The sequence below is a fragment of the Dipodomys spectabilis genome, unplaced genomic scaffold, assembly GCF_019054845.1.
Source record: "Dipodomys spectabilis isolate Male_0828 unplaced genomic scaffold, ASM1905484v1 ptg000439l, whole genome shotgun sequence".
Lineage (NCBI taxonomy): Eukaryota > Metazoa > Chordata > Mammalia > Rodentia > Heteromyidae > Dipodomys > Dipodomys spectabilis.
Genome location: NW_024871116.1, coordinates 603,382 through 627,796, shown reverse-complemented (window position 1 = coordinate 627,796; position 24,415 = coordinate 603,382). Strand labels below are relative to the sequence as shown.

The following is a 24,415-nucleotide window of genomic DNA, read 5'->3' as shown; positions in this document are numbered from 1 at the left end:
GCCAGCTTGAGCAGAAAAGTCCCTGTGAAACTCATCTCCAGTTATCTACTCAAAAATTGGAAGTGGTGCTGTGGCTCAAGTGGTAAAGCGCTAGGCTTGAGCACAAGAGCTCAGGGACAGCCCCCAGGCCCTGAGTTCAAGCCCCCAACCGGGTTGTGCGGGGGTCGGCGGGGGGGAGCAAATACAAATACTCAGCAATGGTTCCTGGGGTCCTCTGGGGACCCGACAGTGGCCCCTGCCGCTGCCATCTCCCGAAGTGTCCACCAGATGGCAGCAGGAGCCTGGCCTTGCGCCGTCGCAGGGGCCTGGGGCCCTGCCCTGAGGTTCTGTTCACATTCATGGAGCTCCAGGACCTTGAACCCGGCCCTCTGAAACCAGGCAAATACATACTTTTTCTCCATCTAGTTGTTTCTGTCAGATGTCCATCAAAGCTGTGCAGAAGGAATCCAGGCACTCGCTGATGGACAAAGAGGTTGGGGGTCAAATGTCAGTCCAGAGCACACAAAACCTACAAAAGGAAACGCAGTTCATTTAACCCATTCACAGCTTTCTTCCTCCCTGAGTGAATAATTGCTTATTAAGTGCCTGTTGCAGGCCAGGTGCTGATGGCTCACACCTGTCAGCCCCGCTCCTCGGGAGGCTGAGATCTGAGGACTGAGGTTGGAAGCCAGCCTGGGCAGCAAAGACCAAGACCGTTGTCTCCAATTAGTCACCAAAAAGCCGGAATGGAATGGTGGCTCAAGTGGTAGAGCACCAGCCTTGAGCAAAACGTCTGAAAGTTCCCAGGACCAGCACACACATGCACATGTGTGTGCGCGCACACACGCACACACACACACCACCTGTTGGAGGCAAAGTTACCTTGATTGGATAAGTTGTTCAGGCTGAGCATTATAGTTCCCTATGTAGAGGGGCGAGCCCAAGGCCCTGTGGCAGATTCCCTCCCTGCCTCTCGTCCGCCCAGTGTCCTCACAGTGTGAAGACCACTCTGCCTCTCTAATAGGCTCAGACGACGTGAGCAAGGCCAGCCCGGCGCCCTGCACGTAGTAGGGCTCTGGAAAATGCTGTTGTCTGCCCGCGTGGCCTGTATGAAGAAGGCTCTGTGACAGCCTCGTGTAGAAGCGGATGCACGCCCAATTTGGATGATGAGTTTGGGGAGACCTGACTTGAGCTGTGAGCCATGGAACATGTGGGCGACGGGGGGGGATCTGGGGTCCCCTTTATTTCAGAACTCCTTTCTAGGGGGGTCAGGTATCCTAGGAGCACTGAGAACGCAAAGGGAGAAGGCTCGGGGGAGCAGGAAAGCCGTGTATCACAGACCCCTGCCCCCAGGAAGCGCTCAGAGGCCCTGACCGAGGAGACAGGCGCGGGGGGCCGCCCGGGGCTCGCTATTGGGGTGCAGTGGCCCGGGAGGAATGGGGCGGACAGGACGCTGGCTCAGCAGGCCCCGATGTGCTGGGCTGTCAGGATGCAGCCATAAATAGCTGGGTGCTGGAGGCCGCCCAGCGTGAGCCGCCCCTCTGCCGGTCCTTCCTGAGCTCCAGCGGCAGGTGCATTCGGGGACACGGGGCAGGGGTGGGAACTGGACCCGGGCCCAGACCAGGCATCACTCATGGGTGGGGCCGACAGAGGGGGCCTAAGACGGGGAGGGGGGGATCGCCTGTGTGTCAGAGGGTGGGGGCTGGGGGCTGGGAAGGGGGGGGGGTTCAAAGACTGAGCAGCCGAGGAAGGGAAATGAGGCGTGGATGTGGGTGCTCCATGTTTGTGTGTGTGTGTAGGAGACAGACAGACAGACAGAGATGCCTTGGGTGGGATGTGTGTGTGTGCATGCATGTGTATGTGCAGGGATGTGTGTTTGCCCGTGTGCATGTATGCGTGCACAGGCGTGTGCACACTCACCCCGCCAGGCCTCTCACGTGGGACCCGCAGGGGCCTGGGTCACGTGTCGCCGCCTGTCTGGCGGTGGCCTGTGTGCAGCAAGCACGCCAGAATTGCCCGTGGAACGAGTCACAGGCCGCGCGGCCTAGGGCAGTTGTGCAAGGACCGCGCCCTGACTCGGCTTTCTCTGCGTGTCCGCGTCCCGGTTCCCTCCCCAGGCTGAGGGCCCTGGCCCAGGGCTGGCAAGGCAGGGGGAGGGAAGGGACCCCAGCAGGGGGCGCCTCTGGCTGAGTCTGCTGAGCCCTCGCCTCAGGCCCCAGCTCTGGTCCCTTCCTTCCTCGCCGTGGGCCTCACCTGGTGGGGCTTCCGGGTTCCCCTCTAGAAAATGGGGTCCCTGCTCCCACCATTCAGCCTCGTCTGCAGGCCCCCTCCCCCAGCAGGGGCTCCACGGGTGTTTGTTGAATGACTGAGTGGTTGAGTGTCGATCATGGTGACGGCAGCGGAAGTCCAGTGCTTCACCCACGGGGCCCCGTGTCCCCGCACCTTCCCCTTTACCTTGAAGGCCGAGAGTTCCCGGGAGATGGCGGAGCAGCAGCACGGTGCCCAGGAGCAGGCAGTGGCCGGCAAGAGCCATGGAGGCCTGGGGGGCAGCTACAAGGTGACGCCTTCCGCCATCCATCGGGGAGGGGAGCGTGCCCGGGCCCCGGGGCCCGCTTCTGGCCAGCCCTCCCTCCCAGCCCTCGGCCACGTGCATGTGCCACATGGAGGGGGGGGAGCGTGTCACGCACACCCTGCCCGGGGGCAGGGTCACCTGGTTCCAACAGATGTGGCTTTGAGCTCCGTCTCTCCTGTGTGACACGGGCCTAGTTCCTCACCCTCTCTGAGTTTCCTTTGGTGGCTTGGCCATCTCCGGGGCCTTTGGTGAGACCATCCACGCAGGGGGTGTATGTGAGGGTGTGGGGGTGAAGGAATGAGAGGGAGCCAGGAGAGGCCATCGTAGAGAGCCGGGCGCCTGCTCTTCCTGTGATGCTGAGCCAGCCCAGGGCCTCCGAGGGTAGCAGAGCCCTTGAAGAGCCTGCACACTCAGTGCTGCTTGTCTGTGGGGTGTAGGGGGGAGGCTGCGCTCCCCTGGGCCCCTCCCCATTCTCTGCCACCCAGGACCTTTCCCTCCCTGTCCAGGCCGCCCCACCTGGCAAATTTCCGGTCTGTGGATGGCTGCCTGCCTGGAGCCCGGCAGCCACCAGGGGGCGTGGTGGGGCGGGGTGGGGGGCGGCGGCGGAGGACCCCCCCCAGCAGGGCGGGGTGACCCCCTGCTCTCCCCCCTCCAGGTGACCCTGTACGAGCTGGAGAACTTCCAGGGCAGGCGGTGTGAGCTGTCGGCCGAGTGCGCCAACCTCACGGACGGCCTGCTGGAGAAGGTGGCCTCCATCCAAGTGGAGTCGGGCCCGTGAGTGCCCGCGCAGTCCCCTCCCTGCCTCAGTCTCCCCATGCGAGAAAGGAGGGCACGGAACCACCACCAGCGGTCTCTCCATGTCTGTGGGGTGTGCGGGCCCGGCGGGAGGCAGCCAGCTCCCCGCCCCACACGGACGCCGCACGGCCAGACCCGGGCTGGGTGTGGTGTTACACGCTCCTGCGCCTGCGTGTCAGCAGATGCCTGGCCAGGGGCGGGAGGGACTCCAGGCCCGAAAGCCGCAGCTCAGCCCGGGCCCGGGGCTCACGTCGGTCATCCTAGCTACTCAGGAGTCTGAGAAGTGAGGATCATGGTTCGCAGCCAGCTCAGGCAGAGTCCATGAGTCACGAGACTCTTCTGTTGTTTTTATTTTGTATTTTGGTTTTGGCCAGTCCTGGGGCCTGAACTCTGGGCCTGGGCGCTGTCCCTCAGCTCTTCAGCTCAAGGCTAGCGCTCTACCACTTGAGCCACAGCGCCACTTCCAGCTTTTTCTGCTTATGTGGTGCTGAGGAATTGAACCCAGGGCCTCACGCATGCCAGGCAAGCACTCTTCCACTGAGCCACCTTCCCAGCCCTCCACGAGACTCTTATCTGCAGTACACTACTCACAGAAAGCTGGCAGTGGCGCTGTGGCTCAAGTGGTAGAGTGCTAGTCTGGGGAACAAAAAGACTCAGGGACGGCGCCCAGATCCTGAGTTCAAATGCCAGGACTGGCAAAAAAGGGGAGGAGGGTGGGGTGTCCCCTTAGTCCTGGTCCCCTATGCCCAGCCGCTGCCTGTTCCCCGGCAGGTGGCTGGCGTTCGAGCGCAGGGCCTTCCGCGGGGAGCAGTTTGTCCTGGAGAAGGGAGATTACCCGCGCTGGGACGCCTGGTCCAACAGCCACCGCAGCGACAGCCTGCTGTCCCTCCGGCCGCTGAGCATTGTGAGCCCCACCCCAGGGGTCCCTGCCCCTCCCCATGGGGCCCCCATCCCCCAGTTCAAGCCCCACGACCCACCAAAAACAAAACAAATCGCACACCGGAAGCCACACAGCCAGCCCCGGGCCAGCCCTCCGTCCCCTTAGAGGGCAATGGGATGGGCCGGGAAACCAATCATTACAACATCCTGGTCTTCTGCCACCTGCTCTGGGCCTCAGTTTCCCTCTCTCTTGGATGGCAGGGTTGAGACCCAGAGGCCCCTTCCCTCTTATTGTGGCTCTGAGGTTCCCGGTGCGCCTGCTCTCAGGGTGTCTCCTGGGACCTCCCCCCCCTTCCCTCCTGCAGTGGGTTCGGGGGTGACCCAGCCCTTCTTCCCCGGGATCGGATCTCGCCCCCAGGACAGCCCGGATCACAAGCTGCACCTGTTCGAGAACCCAGCCTTCAGTGGCCGCAAGATGGAGATAGTGGATGATGACGTGCCCAGCCTGTGGGCTCACGGCTTCCAGGACCGCGTGGCCAGTATCCGCGTCATCAACGGGACGTAAGGGACCCCGTCCCCACGTGCTCCCCCGCCCCGGCCTCCTGCCAGCCACACTATCCATTCAGCAGACTGATGAATGTTGGACAAGTGTGGCGGTGCACGCCTTCATCCTGGCCCTTGGGAAGCTGAGGCAGGAGGATCACTAGTCGCAGGCCAGTTTAGATGACAGAGCCAGAGCGTGTGGCCCAGTGGTAGAGTGTTCCTTAGCATGTGAGAAGCCCTGGGAGTTGATCCCCGGCACTTTGAGAACAACAAAGCCCCCACTTGGCCGGGTCTTTGACCCATGGTCCTATGGAGATCGACAGCTGTCAATCACCTGAGCAGGACACAGGACAGGCTTCCACCACCCTCCTTCTAGGCATGATGTCACCCAGGGTCACGTTGCTGGGCGTGGTTCCTGGGCCGGCCACCTGGGGCTGGGCCCTGGTCATCCGCTCAGCGACTCTGTCCTGTGGGCCTGGTGTTGGGGCTGGATGAGGAAATGTGTTCCAGGCTTACTGTGATCGGGGTAGTTGTGCGGACACCCCGGAGTTCTGAGAACCCCAAGGGGAGCTTGATTCAGCCTAGGGGTGGAGGTGGAGAAAGGGACAAGAAAATTGCATTAGGCAGCATGGAAAGGGCCGGGTGTCGGTGGCTCACGCCTGTCATCCTAGCTACTCAGGAGGCTGCGATCTGAGGATCCCGGTTCAAAGCCAGCCCCGGGCAGAAAAGTCCACAAGATTCTTACGTCCAATGAACTACTCAGAAAAATCCAGAAGTGGTGCAGTGGCTCAAGTGGTAGAGCGCTAGCCTTGAGCACTAAGACTCTCGGGGACAGCGCCCAGGCCCTGAGTTCAAGCCCCAGGACCAGCAAAACAAAACAAAACCAGAGGATGGAAAGGAAAAGGCAGCAGGGAGGTGGTGGAAGGGATACGTGTTCTGGGCAGAAGGAACAGAATCCCAGGGCTCAGAGGCACGGTGTCTCGGGGGACTGTGGGCTAACCCCTTGCGGCCTCCCCCGGCAGGTGGGTCGGCTACGAGTTCCCCGGCTACCGCGGGCGGCAGTACGTGCTGGAGCGGGGCGAGCTGCGCCACTGGAACGAGTGGGAGGCCGGGCAGCCGCAGCTGCAGTCGGTGCGCCGCATCCGGGACCAGAAGTGGCACAAGCGGGGCTGCTTCCTCAGCAGCTGAGCGCGGGCCGCGCCGCGCCATGCCGCACCGCAGCGCCGCCCAGCGGCCGCCCCGGCCGGGCCCGCCCACCTCCTCCCCGCCCAGAACCTCCTCAATAAAGCCTGGGGTCCCACCCCCCCTGCCATGCCGCTCTGTCTCTTCTCCTGGGCCGGGCTGGAGGGTCCCGAGACCCCCCAAGCACACGTGGAGGGCCGTGTGGACGCCGGGGACCGGTTCCCAGCAAGGCTCGTGCGTCTCCCGCCATGACCGTCTGTAGCATTGTCTCCCTCCACCGGAACCTCTGTGCTTCCGTTCCTGACCCACACATCGGTCTGTCCATCATCTAGCCAGCCCTCCCTCTACTCATCTGTCCACCCGTCCTTCCCGACATCCCGTACCCACGCACTTATCCATCCATCGCCCACCCATCTGTCCATCATCCATCCATCTGTCCATCATCCACCATCTGTCTGTCATCCATCCATCTGTCCATCATCCACCATCTGTCCATCATCCATCCATCTGTCCATCATCCATCCATCTGTCCATCATCCACCATCTGTCCATCATCCACCATCTGTCCATCATCCACCATCTGTCCATCATCCATCCATCTGTCCACCGTCCACCATCTGTCCATCATCCATCCATCTGTCCACCGTCCACCATCCGTTAATCCTGCCCCGCCCCATGCACCTGTCTTCCTCTCCCGGATCTCCGTTGTCACCAACACTGCTGGGCGTCATGTCTGTCCAAGGCCTCGGGCCCCAGCGTACTAGGACCTGGCCTTGGGTGGGGGCGAGGGAGAAGCGCGAACACATAGGTTTGGACCGAGTGGGTTTGAAAGTCCCCAGTGCTGAGGAAGAGTCGCAGTTGTGGGGTGTGCTGGTGACATTTGGCGCAAGACACGATGGGGGGCGGGGGAGAACATTCCAGAACATTCCAGAAAGAGCCGGTGGAAGCCTGAGGCAGGACGGTGCCTGGGTGGTGGGGAGATGACCCGGGACCCGACGGGTCTGGGATGGCGTGAGGGGGAGGCTGGGGGCCGGGGTGGAGGCCGGTCCCCCCCATCCCCGACCTCTGCGGAGCCTCTGCGTCCTGTGGGGGTGGGGGGGGGGGCCTGACTGACAGCGGCTGAGGGCTGACTTTTCCAGCCCATTCAGGGACCTCCGTCTGCCCACCGGTTCGAGCCCAGCCCGCGTGTGTTGTGGCCTTGATCTCCCTTGGAGCCCCCGTCTGCCCCCCCCCCCGTCCCTCCAGCGGTGGGTGCAGGGGGCACGGGAGACCCCCAGGGAACAGGACACCTCAGCGGCTACACCCGGCAGGGAAGACGGATTCGCTGCTTGGCTGTGTGCTTCGGTGGGCGGGGCAGGCCGGGCGGCCCCGGGTGGGTTTGGATGGACTGCGGCCGCCCAGCCATCAGCTGGGAGTGGCCCTCAGCGGGGGTGGGTCCCGCGGGCCCTTCTCCCGGGCAGGAGGCCTTCCACACTGCAGTGTCAGTGCCGGTAATGGGCGAACCTGTGTTCACCTGGCGGGAACCACCCGCACCTGGTCTCCGTGCACAGCCCCCAGGCCCAGGCCAGGCAGTGCGGCTGGAGGGAGGCTCGATGGGGGGCCGGTGCAGGGAGGCAGCCTCCCCCCGGCCAGGGGCAGTGCTAGGGCTGGAGCTGGGCTGATTCTAGATGTGGGGCTCAGCGGGACCCCCAAATCTAGGACAACTCAGGGGGGCCAGTGGTGCACAAGCGCCCCCCGCCCAAAGCCTCCAACTCCCATGACCTGCCAGCGAGGCCTCAGAAAGGGCAAATCAAGCTCTGGGGTCACACAGCCAAGGGCTCCAAAGGCCAACTTGATGGAGTGCTGCCTGGTACCCCCGCCCCTCCGCGGGGGTCAGAGGCTGGGGGCTGGGGGAGGCCTCGATCCACGCTGGAAAAGCCCTGGAGGCCATTCCGTGCCCTTCCCCCGCAGCGATGGCGCGGTGTCTTCCCCGCTGCCGGGGCTCGCCTCTCCTGGGTGCATCGGCCCAGCTCTGCTGCGTAACAAACAGCCCCAGGCCGGCTCACTTCGAGTTTCTTCTCCCTCTGCTGCCAAGCTCCTCTCCCGGATGCCGCCCCGCGAGGCCTCCCCGCAGCCTCCTCACAGCTCGCTCCCCAGCCTGGGATCAAACCCCAGGGAAGACCCCGCGCTGCCTCCCTTCCCCGGACCCCTACCACCACCCTCCCGGATCCCAAATGACTCAGCCTCCTGGAAGACCCGGGACCGGCGCCTCCCACTTCGCCTCTGCCTTATCGTGGATTCAGCCCGCCCAGCCTGCTCTGTGCACCGCGCCGGCGCACTCCCGAGCAGCCCCTGGCTCTGCTTCACCCAGCTCATTGTTTAAACAAGCCAATGGCTCAGGTCATGCTAAAAGCCAAGGGCTTGGAGATCTGAAGAACCCACAGCCGGGTCTGGCGAGGCACGCCTCTAACACCAGCCAGCAGTCAAGGTCTGGCTGGACAGAGGAAAGAAAGACGATGTATGGTGAATGTGTGTGAGGGTGGATGAATGAATAGATGAATGAATAAATGGATGGGTGGATGGGTGGGGGATGGATGGATGGATGGATGGGTGGAGAGAAAGGCTCTGTTTGCTGGTCATCTCTGTCCTGACACCTATTCTGAACTAGAGGCTACAAAAGAAAAATACCAGGCCAGGAGTTACTCTGGAGGCTGAGATCTGAGGATTGTGGTTTGAAGCCATCCCAGTCAGGAAAGTCTATGAGTCTCTTATCTCCAGTTCACCAGCAAAATGGCCGGAAGTGGAGCTGTGGCTCAAGTGGTAGAGCACAAGCCTTGAGTGGAAAAGTCCAGGGAGAGCGCCCAGGCCCTGAGTCTAAGCTCTAGGATCGACACATACAGAGAAAGCTGGAAGGAAGGGAGGAAGAAAGGGAGGGGAGGAAGGAGGGACAGAAGGCTTTGAGAAGGCCTAGCCCCATGTTTCTGGCCATGTGGCGGGTGAATGCATCAGCTGTGGCTGCGGGAGCTTCCCGGGGTTGAGGCTCCTGTATTGGGGCCACAGAGCAGCAGGTTTTCCAAAGAATCCCCCTGGAGAGTTTTCGTCTCCATGCTCTGGAATACCTGGACCCTCCCAGGTGGAAGGAAGAGGAGTCTTCCGTCCTGGGGAGGGGGGGAACCGAGGCGGGGGAAGGGATGCGGTGACTTCTGTTCTTGAGAAAGACGGGGAGACACTGAACTGGACGGGTGGAGGCCTGGCAGTGGATTTTCATGGTAAAATACTCGCAGGGCGTGTCCCTTCAAGGGTCTGTGACATGGTCTCCACCATTGGCCCCCAGAGCCCCGTCCTTCCAAACGCAAGCTCAGTCCCTGGCGCCCGCCCGCCCCCCCCCCCCCCCCCCCCCGGCTGCGTGCACCACTCTGGCTGGGAGCTCTCCTCCTCTAGCGGCTGCCAATAGGCAGAATGTTAGCCCAGTTCGCTCCTTTCCACAGCTTCGCATGCTCCCTTCCCAGCAACACCAGGTCCATGTAGTAAAGGCAGTAAATAATCAGCCTCCACCCTCCTTTACCTTGGGGTGGCACTGCTCTGGGGCGGCTACCCCCATATAAAGCAGCAAGAGCCCCTTAGAGCGACCTTCAGGTCTGGGAAGCTGCAAGCTCCTTATTACTAGGTGGGCAGCAGCCATGAATCCTAATCCACCATGATGAAGCCCCTGGCCTTCAAGTCCACACCAGGGCCTCCGCCTCCTAAACCTCCTAGATAGACCGCCTCAGACAATAGCCAGCACTACTTCTCCCTGTGAGAAGGGGTCTTGCCAGCCCCTTTTCCCGCAATAAACCTTTTCTTTGTTCTGTGTACCTGGATGTCTGCGTGGTTTTCTGGAAAAGTCTAATTCACTCTAACGTGGATCATCCCCCTTTGTTCTTGGGGGCCCACGTCACTGTCTCCCACAAAACCTTGGCAAGGTGCACCCAGGTGATCGCATGACTTCCAATTCCCTCCCTCTTAACAGCCAAGTAATATTCCACTCCGCGTACTAGTTCTGTGTACCCGTTCATCTGGCAAGGGCTGCTCACGCCTTCTCCGCCTGTCCACCCATGTGACGGGGGCCCTGGAATGTGGGCACGCACGCCCTCCTGCCTTCTGTTCTTCGGGGCAGCGTGGGTGGGGTTCCCGGGTCCTGCAGTCTTCCCGTGTGTGGTCTGGGCAGCTGCCATATTTCGCCCCCTCCCTCCCCAGATTTCTGTTGTTCCCCCCCCCCCCCCACTCCAGCCTGTGATGTGTTGTCATCATCTAGAACAGGACACAGCTCTTAGGATGTGTCGGTCCTGGGATCTGCAGACCCCGCCTGCTGATGGAGAAAAGGAAAATCGAGGGCGACAGGGGCCCAGAGAGAAGGAACGCGGGTGCACACGTGAATGTGAGGTACACGTGTGTGTCCGTGCGTGCTGTGTGCATGCACGTGTGGACGGGGTGGAAAGCAGGTATCTACAATCCTAGGTTTCCAAACCCAGCATAGCTCCTGACCTTGGCCTCAAGGTGAAGCGAAGGCCTGGTCTGCAGAGGCGTGGGGGGGGGTACAGGAAGTGCTCACCAGTGCAGTGTGGTGGGAGGAGGGGCAGGAAGTGCCCACCAGTGCAGTGTGGTAGTGGGAGGGACAGGAAGTGCCCACCAGTGCAGTGTGGTAGGGGGAGGGGCAGGAAGTGCCCACCAGCGCAGTGCAGTGGGAAGAGATCCCGGAAGTTTCTCCAGACCTCTGTGTCCAGGGGCCCTGAAGAAGTCTACTTTCTTCAGCGGGCCTCCCGGGCCCTGCCTGCATGCCCGGGACCCTGCCCACCGTGGCTCTGGGCTTTGCTGGCCACATCTAAGCAATGCGACCTGCTTTGGGAGAGTCTCTGAACGCACAGAACCAGCTCCCCAGCTCTCCTCCACGCTGTGTTTCTGGGCTAACTTCTCTCCCTGGATGGGCCAGGCGGGGGGCCATCTCCTGCCTAACCCTGACCCCTAGAACACAGCTTGCACAGACTGCAAGTCCAAGAGGTAGTATTTATTGTATGGGTAGATAGATGGATGGATAGGTGGATGGATGGACAGACAAGCAGGTGAATGGATGGGTGGGTGGAGACAGACAGTGGACAGATGTATGGACACTGAGAGGATAGATGAATGAGTGGGTGGGTATGTGGACGGGGAATGAGTGGATGGGCACGTGGGTAGACAGGTAAATATATGATGGATAGACCGGTGGGTGGATGGATGGATGGGTGGACAGGTGGGTGGATGGATGGATGGATAGGTGAATATTTGCACAGATGGATGGATGGATGGACAAGTGAACAGGTGGACATGATGGCTGGTCAGATGGGTGAGTGGATGGGTGGATGGACAGGTGGGTGGAAGGATGGATAGATGAATAGATGGACAGATAGGTGGACAGGTGGGTAGACAGGAGTAAATGGATGCATGGGTGGGTGGATGGATGGATGGGTGGATGGATGGATGGGTGGACGGATGGGTGGGTGGATGTGGGTGGGTGGATGGATGGGTGGGTGGATGGATGGGTAGGTGGATGGATGGATGGGTGGGTGGATGGATGGATGGATGGGTGGGTGGATGGATGGATGGATGGGTGGGTGGATGGATGGATGGGTGGATGGATGGATGGGTGGGTGGATGGATGGATGGGTGGGTGGATGGATGGGTGGGTGGATGGATGGGTGGGTGGATGGATGGATGGATGGGTGGACGGATGGGTGGATGGATGGATGGGTGGGTGGATGGATGGATGGATGGGTGGGTGGATGGATGGGTGGGTGGATGGATGGGTGGGTGGATGGATGGGTAGGTGGATGGATGGATGGGTGGGTGGATGGATGGATGGGTGGATGGATGGGTAGGTGGATGGATGGATGGGTGGGTGGATGGATGGATGGGTGGGTGGGTGGATGGATGGATAGAGGATGGATGGATGGATGGGTGGGTGGATGGGTGGATGGATGGATGGGTGGGTGGATGGATGGTGGATGGACGGTCAGGGGTGGGTGGACTCATGTGTTTTGCATGGGCAGGCGGAGGGATAAATGTGGGGCTCTGCCGGATGCCCATCGTCTGTACCCAGAGCCCGAGGTGCCTTTTGTCTTCCATGCCCCGGGGGGTGCGGTGACCGGGCCTGTGAACCTGGCACAGCCCTGTCCTGGCAGCCGGAGGGCTGATGCATGCAAAGCGGGCATCTCCTTGCCCATCCGCATGACCACCCTGGCGCGGCCCGGTCTGACAGCTAATGACATTATTGTGTGGAGACAATGGCCGTGGGCATTTGCTGACCGCGCTTGGATGCGGAGCTAATCCCGCATTCTCGCCCTGCGCTCGGCGGGCACGCAGCGATCCCCGTCTTGGCATGGGCGCCGCTGGGGAAGGTATAAAGGCCACCTCCTGCCGCCAGGCTCCAGGGCACTCCCGGGGCTGGTGTTCGGGTACGCGGGTAAGCGCCCCTCCGCCCTCCTTCCCTCCCCTTCCCGGGGCCTGCCTGCCTGTGGCCTAGAGGCCAGCTTGGGCAGAGACTTCAGGGCTGGCCCTGCCTGTCCTTCTCTGTGTGGTCCTCACTCCTCCGCGATCAAGGGGGATGGGGAGCCCTGGGCGAACAGCCTGGGGACCCCCTTATAAATATAAAGCCCTTGGTTCTCCTGGCCAGTGTGCGGGCAAATCCACGGAAGGTCTGGCGAGCCTGCCATCAGCGTTGATGGCTCCCGGGGCCGCGCCGTCGGTGCCCCCACTCCCCGCCCCAGATGCCCCCTCTGTGGGCAGTCTTGGGGAACCGCAGGTCTCGGGGGGCAGGTGATTCGGTGCCACCATGCTCTGCCACGTAGCAGTGTTGAGCCGGGGGGGGGGGTGCTGCGCCTCCGGGCGCCTCGGCCCCTCGGCCCCGCGCAAGGTCTTCTGAGACGCCACTGCAGCCCCGTGTGCAGATGGATCACTGAGGCCCAGGGAGGAAGGAAGGGAGCTGGGGCCGCCCTAGGTGGCAGGATCGGTGCCCGAGTTGGACAATGGAGCTTTGCCACCTTGAGCCTGAGAAACCTCCCGTAGCTGTGTGTGTGTGTGAGAGACAGAGACAGAGACAGAGAGGGGTGGGCTGGGACCCAGCACCCCACAGCTCCGAAGGCCGGATTTCCGGATGGACCAGCTGACCAGCTCCCAAGCCGTTGAACTGATTTTCTTCTTTCTGTGGGGGGGAGGCTGGGTGTGTGTGGGGGAGCCCTGGATTGATGGAGGAGTTCCCATCCCCACCTGCCCCGGGCTGGCCTTCCATCCCGTCTCGGGTCTGGGTGTTGGGGAGACAGGCAAAGGCGCAGAGGGGAGGAATGGGTGGGGGGGAAGAGGCAGGGGTACATTGTGGGCGCGGGTGGTGTGTCCCCGCGGGCTCTGCCTCTCCTCAGGCAAGTGGCGGGCCAGGACCTCACCTGGGGCTCTAGTTGAGCCCCGCACTATTGGGGGACCCCACTCCCCCTCCGCCCGGTGCGGGTCTGGTCAGTCAGGAGGGAAGCCAAGGTTTGCAGGCAGCAGCCCCCTCCGAACGCCGTGTTCCAGGATGAGCTGGGAGCAGCGGGGTCCCTCGGGGTCCCACATTTCTTGTGTTTTCCAGGTGACACCTGCACGGACACGCCACCATGGCTGCAGACCATCAGACCCAGGCGGGCAAGCCGCAGCCCCTCAACCCCAAGGTACTGGGGGGGGGGGGAGGGGACGAGCAATCCTCCTACAGACTCGGTTTCCCTTCTGCCAGTACCCCTACCACCCCTTTTCCTCTCTGGGCCTCAGTCTCCCTGATCTGTGCACTGGGCTTGGTTCTACGTCCCTGTTGGAGATGGCGCTCGTGAACAGGAGGTTAGCGTGCAATATTCAGACCCGGTCCTGCTGTGTGACCCAGGGCCAGTCACTTGACCTCTCTGGGCCCTGGTTCCTGCCTCTGTCAGACTGACAGGCAGGGTGGAGAGATCAGGCTGAGCCTACACCTGGCCTGCCTTCAGTGCCCATCAGCCAGTGCCCGCCGAGAGCCCCCCTCCTAAGGAGGTGGGGTGGATCCTGGTGACCCCAGGCCCCTGCCAGCTGCCCCCCCCAACCCACTGCCTCTCTGTCATTCTGCTCCAGAGTGGGGTGGGGGACGGGTCGCATGAGGACCCCCCCGCCCTCTCCCCCCCCCCCCCCGGCCATGTCTGCCTCTGTGCCTGACCTGGCTGGTCCAGCCCCCGCCTGCTCTGTCTGTCCTTTGGGTTCTGTGTGCTCAGAGGACAGACAGACAATAAGCAAACAAATACCAGGAGTGAGACGTCTTCACGGGGTAAGAGTCTCCCCAGAGGCAACAGGGAGGGGCTAGGGTTGGGTGGTGGGGAGGGGTCCCAGGCCCCTCGGAGGAGATGACACGTGCACAGAGACCTGCCTGGAGATGTGAGCGAGCAGTGACGTGGGAACTGGAGGCAGAGGTGGATGAGAATCCTGGTAAGGGTGGGGAGCAGCAGGTGCAAAGGCCCCGGGGTTGCTAGTGAGCATGGGTGGGTTTCAGGACCAGCGAGAACAGGCTCTAAACTCATTTAAAGCCGCGTGCCTAATCAGAGCTTTCCAGAAGTCACATCACCAAAATAAAAAGAAAGGAAGAAAACCAACACAGGTGAAATGAATTTTCACCTAATACTTACTTGTTCAATCACTACAAGCCGACTGTGAACCTTTAATGGACAATTAACCTAAGAATTCCCCCTTCACCTGACGCCTAAGGAAAGTAGATGTGGATTTTTCTGCTTACAGAACATCTTAACGAGGGCTGGCTTCCCCTGCTCACCAGCCACGTGGACCTGGTTGGTCGTACCGTTCTCAAAGCTGCAGGCTTAGAAGATTCAGCCCCATGGCAGGGGGTAGTGGCTCATGCCTGTAATCCCAGCCACTCAGGAGGCTGAGATCTGAGGACCCTAGAAAGGTCTGAGAAAGGTCTCTCATCTTGGATGAGCCAGCAAAAAGCTGGGCTGAAGGCATGGCTCGGTGGTAGAGTGCCCGCCACGGAGCTAGCAAGCCTTGAGCAAAATGCAAGGCCCTGAGTTCAAACCTCAGTGGCACCAAAAAAAACCAAAAACCAAACCAAAATGCCTGGACAGCGTAGAAGATTCTAGCTCCGTCCTCATGGTCCTCAGAGGCAAATGCTGGGCTGGCTGAACTTCCTCAGGGCCAGCACCTCCCGGGCCAGGAGCACCACAAACAAAAGCCCCCAGATGCTTCCAGATTCTTCTCTAAGGCCGGAAGATGGGCTGGATCTTCTGCCTAGTGGATGGGAGAAGTGAGGCCCAGAGGAGTCAAGTTCTTCCTAGGGTTGCGCAGCCGGTGGAGGCGGCTGCCTGCGCCCCTCTCCTGACCCCATCAGGGCAGGTCAGTGAGCACCAGAGCAGGACAGATGCCTGGAATGCAGGCCGCTCTCTCGGCTTCCTTTGTTCTGCTAATCTGGGGCTTGGGCGCGGGCGCCTGGCCTGCAGGGCAGGCCCAGCTGCCTCAGTGGCTCCGTGCTGTGCCCCTCCCCCAGGCCGGGGCCCGGTGCTCTCTTCTTTATCCAGAGGCCATGCTGGGGAGGTAGGGGCGGCCCTGGCCCCTGCTTCCCACGGGCCCTCCTGTCAGCACTTGGCTGGGAGTCGTCGGTGACTCTCGCTTCCTTTTTTGTTTTGGGAGGGGAGCCGTTCTGTTTCTCTGATGGAGGATCCCGGGGGCCCCTTCTCAGGGCTGCTGCCATGACTCAGAGTCGTGTTCCTAGTAGGTCGCCTGGTGCAGTGCGGTGGCTCTGGCCTGTCATCCCGGCTACACGGGAGGCTGAGATCCAAGCATCGCAGTTCAAAGCCAGCCTGGGTAGGAAAGCTTGTGAGACTCTGATCTCCAATGAACCACCAGGAAGCTGGAAGCAGAGCTGTGGCTCACGCGGTACAGTGCTAGCCTTGAACAAAAGAGCTACGCAAGGAGTACAGGATTCTGAGTTCAAGCCCCAGACTGGCATGCACAGACACACACACACACACACACACACACTCACTCACACAGCTCAGGAGACGCCATCCCAGCCAAGGGCTGGGCAAGGTGCTATGAGTCTATCACCCCCAGCAACATGAGGACGCACCCGGAGGAGGATGGCAGCTCAGGCCACCCGGGCCGGGCACAGACTGAGGACGTGACTGGGTAATAACCAATGCTGTATGGTGTGGCTCAAGCGGTAGAGCACATGCTGAGCGAGCGCGAGGCCCTGGGTTTAGAAGAAAGAGAAGAAGGAGGAGAAGGAGGAGGAGGAGGAGGAGAAGGAGGAGGAGGAGAGAGAGAGGGAGAGGGAGGAGAAAAGAAGGGAAGGAAAGAAAGAGGGAAGGAAGGAAGGAAGGAAGGAAGGAAGGAAGGAAGGAAGGAAGGAAGGAAGGAAGGAAGGAAGGGAGGGAGGGAGGAAGGGAGGGAGGGAGGAAGGAAGGAAGGAAGGAAGGAAGGAAGGGAGGGAGGAAGGAAGGAAGGGAGGAAGGAAGGAAGGGAGGGAGGAAGGAAGGGAGGAAGGAAGGAAGGGAGGAAGGAAGGGAGGGGAGGCAGTTGAGGACTACCCCGGAGGGGTGGGGCTTAGAGGAAAGGCTCAGGTGTGCGCAGGTGCGTGTGTAATTCTACCAGGCCACTCTGGTGGGGGAAACGCTGTCTCCAGGCCCTCGGGCTCAGTGGGCCCCCACGAGTGCCCTGCAAGCCGCTCCTGTTTTCTGCCTTAGAGCTGGAAGGTTGTGGTGACATCTCAGGCTGGGACTCCCGGCAGGTGCCTGGCCCCGGGCCCCTCTCCTCCCTAGTCCCCCTCCCTCCCCTCACCGTCCCCCCTTCCCGTTGCAGATCATCGTGTTCGAGCAGGAGAACTTCCAGGGCCACTCGCACGAGCTCAGCGGGCCCTGCCCCAACCTGAAGGACACGGGCGTGGAGAAGGCGGGCTCCGTCCTGGTGCAGGCCGGACCGTGTGTACAGGGCGGGGGGGGCTGGGGGCGGGTGTTCCCTCTCTGAGCCCCTAGATGCCTGACTTAGGGGGTCAGGATGTGGGGGGGTCTGGCGGCCTTTGGAAAGCACTGATGCTTTGGGAGCAAACAGCACTGGGTTCAAATCTCAGCCGCGCACTTGGGGGTAGAGGGGTGTCCCTGAGAGGAGGGAGTTATTAGGCCTTTTTATTTGGGGGGGTGGGAAAACTGTTGCTCCTTGTGGGGTGTGCTTCCCAGACACTTCCTGGATGTTTCTAGAACGGCCATTGGATGTGTCTCGAGTGGCCGGACTCTGGCTGTGGGCTTGCCTCTCCCTGGGAGGTTCACAGCCGGAAGCCCCAGCTCGGAGACCCCGACGTCTCCGACCCAAGCCCTCACAGATTTCAGGGCACATCGGGCGCTCAGGTCTGTGAGGGAGGGGTGTGTGAGCACAGCCCCCAGCTTCTGTGGGATCCTCAGGAATGGGGGGACCCATGACCCCCAACAGCTGAGGAGAGTGGAATGCTGGGGTCCAGGGTGGCTGACCCGCACCTCGCCTTGAGGTCCAAGGGAACTTGCTGAGGACAGAGTCCCATGGGTGTAGCCTGGGAGATGGGGGGACCCCCAAGGGAAATGCCCCAGTGGTAGGGGGCACCCCAGGCCCCCCTTTCTAGACAAATGAAGTCTTGCTCATTGGAGTGCTGTTATCTGAGTTTTCGTTATCTTTCAGTCATTTTAAAAATATTTTATTTTTGTCAGTCATGGGGCTTGAACTCAGGGCCTGGGCGCCGTCCCTGAGCTCTTTAGCTCAAGCCAAGCTCTCTACCACTTTGAGCCACAGCACCACTTCTGGTTTTCTGCTGGTTTATTAAAGAGTCCTGCAGACTTTCCTTCCCTGGGCTGGCTTCAAACTGCGACCCTCAGATCTCAGCCTCCTGAGTAGCGTGAGCCATTATAGCCCGCTATCTGCTTTAGTTATCTTTTAACATTTTGGTGGCTGTATGTCTCCAACATGATTTACTCGAGGTGTTTTTGTGTGTGTGGTTGGTTTGGGGCCGGTTCTCATGGAGCTCATACAGGCTGAACGAATGCTCTGCCCCAGCCATCCCCAACCTCTCAGATTTTCCACACCTTTCTTTCTGAAAATATGAATCTTAAAATTTTAAGATCGGTATCTCTCTTTGTTTTGACTTGGATTTTGTTTTTTCATTTGTTTGTCTTTGGCCCATGGCCTCAGACATGGGATCTTCCTGCTTCAGCCTCCTGAGAGGCATGATTAAAGCAAATAACCATTGTTTATTGTTCAAAATTAACATGTGAAATTAAGGATTTAGAGCGCACACACAGACGCCAACTTTACCATTTAAAAGTACTCATGATGATGATTTTGGAGTAAATGTTGCCTTTTTACTATGTATATAGTTAGAATTTCTTTTAAGCCCAAAATTGCCAGATGCTGGTGGCTCACACCTGTCATTCTAGCTACTCAGGAGGCTGAGATCTGAGGCTCACAGTTCAAAGCCAGCCCGGGCAGGAAACTCCATGAGACTCTTATCACCAATAAACCACCAGAAAAGCTGATAGTAGAGCTGTGGCTCAAGTGGTAGAGCGCCAGACCTGAGCAAAACAGCTGAGGGACGGCGGCCAGGCCCTGAGTTCAAGCCCTAAGACTGGCATGATAAACAATGAGCTCGTGGTATGTGTGAGGTTTTGTAGAAAGTTTCGGGAACTCTGCAGGGAGGGCCGGGGTGCGGCTGGGAGCCTGGGCTTGGTGGGGATTGGCTGGTGTTGCCGATTTCACCAGTTCCACCAACCCCACCGATTCCGTTTTGTTTTGTGTTCTGAGGCTGGCTCTGAGCCTGGCCGCGCCCGTGCCGTGCGCGCAGGGGAAGGGTGTGAGTAGGCATCGGTGAGCGGCAGTTTGTGGACCCTGTCCTTATGGGCTCTTGACGGCAGCCAGGCCCCAGGTTCTGGATAAGGATAATGGGGCTTCTCCTTGCTGGGCGATGCGGAGGCTGGGCCCTGCCCGTGCGGATACCTGACCCGCACTCCCTCTCCCGTCCCCCTCGCCAGCTGGGTGGGCTACGAGCAGGCCAATTGCAAGGGCGAGCAGTTCGTGTTTGAGAAGGGCGAGTACCCCCGCTGGGACTCCTGGACCAGCAGCCGGAGGACCGACTCCCTCAGCTCCCTGAGGCCCATCAAAGTGGTAAGCTCACTGCTTCCCTTCACCCTGGGCACCTCGGGACCAGGGGGCGGGGGGCGCCTGGCTGACCTTACCGTGTCCTCCGAGGGAAACTCCTCAAGGTGGGCCTCCCCAGCCTCCATCCTGCGCTGGCTCCCTTCACAGGAAGTGGACGTGGGATGGAGGAATCCTGTCACAAAGCAGCTGCTCCACAAACTGCCATGGGAATATTAAAAGATAGGCTGGGGGCCAGTGCCTCACGCCTATAATCCCAGCTACTCAAGAGACTGAGATCTGAGGATCAGGGTTCAAAGCCAGCCCAGGTGGGAAAGTCCATGAGACTCCTATCTCTAACCACCAAAAAGCCAGAAATAGAGCTCAAGTGGTAGAGTGTCAGCCTTGGGTAAAACAGCTCAGGCACAGGCCCTGAGATCAAGCCCCAGGACCAACACACACACACACACACACACACACACACACACACACACACACACACACACACACACACACACACACACTAATCTGGGTGTTCCATACCAGGTGTGGAACTTCCAAAACCTCTTCCCTCCTGATTCCTTTTCTTTAAAATGTTAAATTGTTATTATAAAGGTGATGTACACAGGGGCTACAGTTACATAAGTCAGGCTAAGAGCACATTTCATCTCTTCTTTCCTTCTCTCCCAGATTTTCCCTCCCACCCCCACCCACAAGTTGTTTAGGATCCAGTGAGTACCACAGCTGCATTTGTTGACCCTTTGTCCCTTCATTTTGGTCCTGATTCTTACTAGAGTGTGAGGTGTTGAGGAGCAAAGGCCCAGCAGTGCCCTGCTATTCTCTACCAACCACCCTTCTAAGCCCTGCCAGCTCCCCTCCGGGCCTGTGGAAGGCTGGTCACATTGGCCATGGCACACACCCAGGGCAGGGATCCCGTGGGACTGGCCCTTCTGCTCCCAGCTGTGTGATGTTGGCCAAGGCTCTTTACCTCTCTGAGCCCCCATCGGCTCATAAAAGTCGCTGAGAGGCTGCAATGACTAAAGAGCCATATCTGGGGAGCGTGAGGGTGGAGAGGGCAGCGGCGGCTGCCACTTAGAAAAGGGGAAGGGAGCCCCTCTTCACCTGTCGCTACCCCTCCTCCCTCCAGGACAGCCAGGAGCACAAGATCACTCTGTACGAGAACCCCAACTTCACGGGGAAGAAGATGGAGATCGTGGATGACGACGTGCCGAGTTTCCACGCGCACGGCTACCAGGAGAAGGTGTCGTCGGTGCGCGTGCAGAGTGGCACGTGAGTGCCCCCTCCCCCCCCACTGTGAAGGCCAAGGCCCCGGCCACCCCCCCCAGCGCGGGCCAAGGCCCCGGCCACCCCCCCCCCCAGCGCGGGCCAAGGCCCCGGCCGCCCCCCCCCCAGCGCGGGCCAAGGCCCCGGCCACCCCCCCCAGCGCGGGCCAAGGCCCCGGCCACCCCCCCCCCAGCGCGGGCCAAGGCCCCGGCCACCCCCCCCCCCAGCGCGGGCCAAGGCCCCGGCCGCCCCCCCCCCCAGCGCGGGCCACGGGGTACGTCGAGGCAGCGGCGTGGGATGGCGCGGCCCGGGCCCGGCCTGGCCACGGGAGGCGCGCGCATGCCAGCCCAGCTGCTCAGGGGGCCGAGACCTGAGGGTTGTCTTTCGAAGCCAGCCCGGGCAGGAAGGATGGTGCCGAGCCAGCTGTGCCCCGCGCCTCCCCACCCGGCCACGCGCGCCCCCAGTGCCCCGCGCCTCCCCACCCGGCCACGCGCGCCCGGCGTGCCCGCGCCTCCCCACCCGGCCACGCGCGCCCGGCCACGCGCACCGAGTGCCCCGCGCCTCCCCACCCGGCCACGCGCGCCCTGCGTGCCCGCGCCTCCCCACCCGGCCACGCGCGCCCCCCAGTGCCCCGCGCCTCCCCACCCGGCCACGCGCGCCCCCAGTGCCCCGCGCCTCCCCACCCGGCCACGCGCACCGAGTGCCCCGCGCCTCCCCACCCGGCCACGCGCACCGAGTGCCCCGCGCCTCCCCACCCGGCCACGCGCGCCCCCAGTGCCCCGCGCCTCCCCACCCGGCCACGCGCACCGAGTGCCCCGCGCCTCCCCACCCGGCCACGCGCACCGAGTGCCCCGCGCCTCCCCACCCGGCCACGCGCGCCCCCAGTGCCCCGCGCCTCCCCACCCGGCCACGCGCACCCGGCGTGCGCCGCGCGCTCACCGCCACCCGCGCGGAACTCCCGACAGCGTGGCCGCTACGAGTGGAGGCTACACTGTCTTGTGTAGGGACAGCGCGAGAGAAAGTTTGCGCATGCCCACTGAGTGCGGCCACCGTGCTGAGTGGGCCATGATAGTCTGCGCATGCCCACTGAGCAGAGTCACCGTCCTGAGGCTTCCATGATAGAGTCTGCGCATGCCCACTGAGCATAGTCACCGTCCTGAGCCTTCCATGATAGAGTCTGCGCATGCCCACTGAGCATAGTCACCGTCCTGAGTCTTCCACGATAGTCTGCGCATGCCCACTGAGCAGAGTCACCGTCCTGAGCCTTCCATGATAGAGTCTGCGCATGCCCACTGAGCATAGTCACCGTCCTGAGCCTTCCATGATAGAGTCTGCGCATGCCCACTGAGCGCAGTCACGGTCCTGAGTCTTCCACGATAGTCTGCGCATGCCCACTGAGCATAGTCACCGTCCTGAGCCTTCCATGAATAGAGTCTGCGCATGCCCACTGAGCATAGTCACCGTCCTGAGCCTTCCATGATAGAGTCTGCGCATGCCCACTGAGCATAGTCACCGTCCTGAGCCTTCCATGATAGAGTCTGCGCATGCCCACTGAGCATAGTCACCGTCCTGAGCCTTCCATGATAGAGTCTGCGCATGCCCACTGAGCATAGTCACTGTCTTGAGCATTCCATGATAGAGTCTGCGCATGCCCACTGAGCATAGTCACCGTCCTGAGCCTTCCATGAATAGAGTCTGCGCATGCCCACTGAGCATAGTCACTGTCGAGCATTCCATGATAGAGTCTGCGCATGCCCACTGAGCGCAGAAACGCTGGCCTATTTTCCACGGTAGAGTCTGCGCATGCCCACTGAGCGCAGAACCGCTCTCCCTTGAGGTTTTCCATCCATTGCTTCGAGTTGTAGATGCAGAACGCGTGGACACAGCGGGCCGAGGGCTGTGTGTGTGTGTGTGTGTGTGCCTGTCCCGGGCGCTGGCCTTTGCCCAGGCTGGCTTCGAACCGCGAGCCTCGGATCCCAGCCTCCCGAGCGGCGGGCTGGGCGGGGAGGGCCCGGCCCGGCCCTCCCCACACCTCTCCCCCCCCCCCCCCCCGCAGGTGGGTGGGCTACCAGTTCCCCGGCTACCGCGGGCTGCAGTACCTGCTGGAGAAGGGCGACTACAAGGACAGCAGCGACTTCGGGGCGCCGCAGCCCCAGGTGCAGTCGGTGCGCCGCATCCGGGACATGCAGTGGCACCAGCGGGGCGCCTTCCACCCCTCCAACTAGAGCCCGAACCCCGCCCCGCCCCGCCCCCGCCACGGCGCACCCCAGCCAGTAATAAAGCGTGCCTTGCAATGAGCCTGCTCTGCGTCGTCTGTTCACCGAAGGCCTGGTGAGAGAGACAGACAGACAGTCCTTAGCTGTGTGACATTGTCCACATTATGCACCTCTCTGAGCTTCTGTGTTTTCTGGTGGTGCCAGGGTTCGAACTCAAGGCCAGGCACTCTCCCTTGGTTAATGCCACACACCTCTAGCCGGGCTGTGCTCTTTCTTTTTGGAGGGGAGGTTCACTGGAGATGGAGCCTCAGGGATTTTCCCCACCCAGGCTGGCTTGGAATCTCAGCCCTCTAGATCTCAGATCCTTGAGTAGCTAGGGTCACAGATGTGAGCCATGGTGCCCAGCTCCAGCCTGTGTTCCTTTACCAGACTCACAATTCCCATTGCCTCCAAAGTAGCTGGCTTAGCTGACCTCCCAGGCCATGTGCTATGTGGACAATGAGCATAATCAGCCTCAGGGAGCAGGTGGCTGGTACTCCAGCCCTTAACCATACATCCACTGGTGGCCATTTTCCTCATTATGAGTCCTGGGCGGTAGGTGGTTGGTTGGTTTGTATGGGAGCCCAGAACCTACCATGCCACCCCACCTACCACCGCCTGCCTGTGTGTCTGTCTATCCCTGGTCCCTCATTCATCCTTTGGCTGCTGGAGGCCTGGCTGCTAGAGGCCAGTGATTGGAGGCCAACTGTCTGTTTTGTAGGGCTGGTGGGATGGCAGCCAGGCATGTGGCTTTCCCAGAGCCCTGCCATCACCACCTGGGGAAACCAGGAGACCGGCAGCGCCTCCTGGAACTGGCACGGTGCGGCTGGGCCCCGGCCGTGGGCGCCCGTCTCTCTGGAGACTCGGCTTCTACGTGTCTACTGCGGGCAGGAGTTGGTGCTGTGTGTCTGGCTGGCTTCTCCCCGGCGTCATTATCCATGAGGCTTCCCCTCCCCCCCAACATGACCCGCCTTTCCATAGGTTTGGGTGTGTTTTTTTTTCCCCCCCTGGTAGAATGCTAACCCCAGGGCATGAGCGTATCCCCCACTGCGTTATTTCTTAAACGTGTTAACCCCTTGATCTTCACATTTAAATGCTTTTTCTTGGAGCTGAGGGAAGGGAGGGGAAAATACGGAGGCCCTAGAGATTGAACTCAGGGCCTTCTGCTTGTAAACAGGTGCTCTGCTCCCCGGGCCACGCCCCTCCACCCTTGTGCTTTTCTTCCTTTTGTAGAAGGTCTGGAGATGGTTGTTAACTTGGGGTGATCCTTGGACCCTGATCTTCCCCGTCTCCTCCTCCTGACAGGTACGCGTCGCCACACGTACCCACATGTCACATGTTCTTGCTGGAGACGGTTTTGGGTGCAGTGGAACCGTCCAGGGTGCGGCCAGGCCCGGCTGGGCTGTGTCCTCTTGCCTGAACCCCCGCCCCCCCCACAGGAGCCAGTTCCCATTTTGACCACCAGGTGTCAGCAAAGCGCCGTGTTCGCAGCTCCTGGCACTGGTCTTGATTGGAGCGGAGCCCTATCAGTCATCGAGGCCTAGCTGGGTGGGGCCACAGCCCCCCTTTATCTTCCCCAAGAGACCCAGACAGAGACTCCCCTCTCCACCCCCCCTCCCACCCCAAGGCCAGGAAGGCCCTGCCCCCAGCGTGTGTGGATGGGAAGACAAATAAAAAGTAAGAGCTATCACACTCGACCTTAGGAGAAGTTCCCAGACCAGAACTTTCAGGCCCACCTGAAAACTAAAATCCAAGTTCCCAGCACCTGTCCTGAGTTAGCCAA

General features: G+C 61.0%; 2 protein-coding genes across 2 annotated transcripts; both read left to right on the top strand.

Annotated features, from left to right (window-relative positions):
• The first annotated feature begins 2,446 nt into the window (after positions 1-2,446).
• Positions 2,447-5,963, top strand: Crybb3 (crystallin beta B3). Its single transcript, XM_042668495.1, has 5 exons — positions 2,447-2,536; positions 3,207-3,325; positions 4,118-4,250; positions 4,644-4,786; positions 5,791-5,963. The coding sequence occupies exons 1-5, from the start codon at positions 2,459-2,461 to the stop codon at positions 5,954-5,956; spliced, it is 639 nt and encodes a 212-aa protein (XP_042524429.1). The 5' UTR covers positions 2,447-2,458; the 3' UTR covers positions 5,957-5,963.
• A 7,612-nt stretch (positions 5,964-13,575) lies between these two features.
• On the top strand, positions 13,576-22,671 carry Crybb2 (crystallin beta B2). Its single transcript, XM_042668498.1, has 5 exons — positions 13,576-13,644; positions 16,802-16,920; positions 18,991-19,123; positions 20,241-20,383; positions 22,434-22,671. Exons 1-5 carry the CDS (start codon positions 13,591-13,593, stop codon positions 22,600-22,602), a joined length of 618 nt encoding a protein of 205 aa, XP_042524432.1. The 5' UTR covers positions 13,576-13,590; the 3' UTR covers positions 22,603-22,671.
• The last annotated feature ends 1,744 nt before the right edge of the window (positions 22,672-24,415 follow it).

Coding starts and splice junctions, on each gene's coding strand:
- Crybb3 (XM_042668495.1), top strand. CDS start 2,459: ATGGCGGAGCAGCAGCACGGTGCCCAGGAGCAGGCAGTGGCCGGCAAG. Junction 4,251..4,643: donor CCCTCCGGCCGCTGAGCATT/GTGAGCCCCACC, acceptor TCTCGCCCCCAG/GACAGCCCGGATCACAAGCT. Junction 4,787..5,790: donor ATCCGCGTCATCAACGGGAC/GTAAGGGACCCC, acceptor CTCCCCCGGCAG/GTGGGTCGGCTACGAGTTCC.
- Crybb2 (XM_042668498.1), top strand. CDS start 13,591: ATGGCTGCAGACCATCAGACCCAGGCGGGCAAGCCGCAGCCCCTCAAC. Junction 16,921..18,990: donor GTCCTGGTGCAGGCCGGACC/GTGTGTACAGGG, acceptor CCCCCTCGCCAG/CTGGGTGGGCTACGAGCAGG. Junction 19,124..20,240: donor CCCTGAGGCCCATCAAAGTG/GTAAGCTCACTG, acceptor TCCTCCCTCCAG/GACAGCCAGGAGCACAAGAT.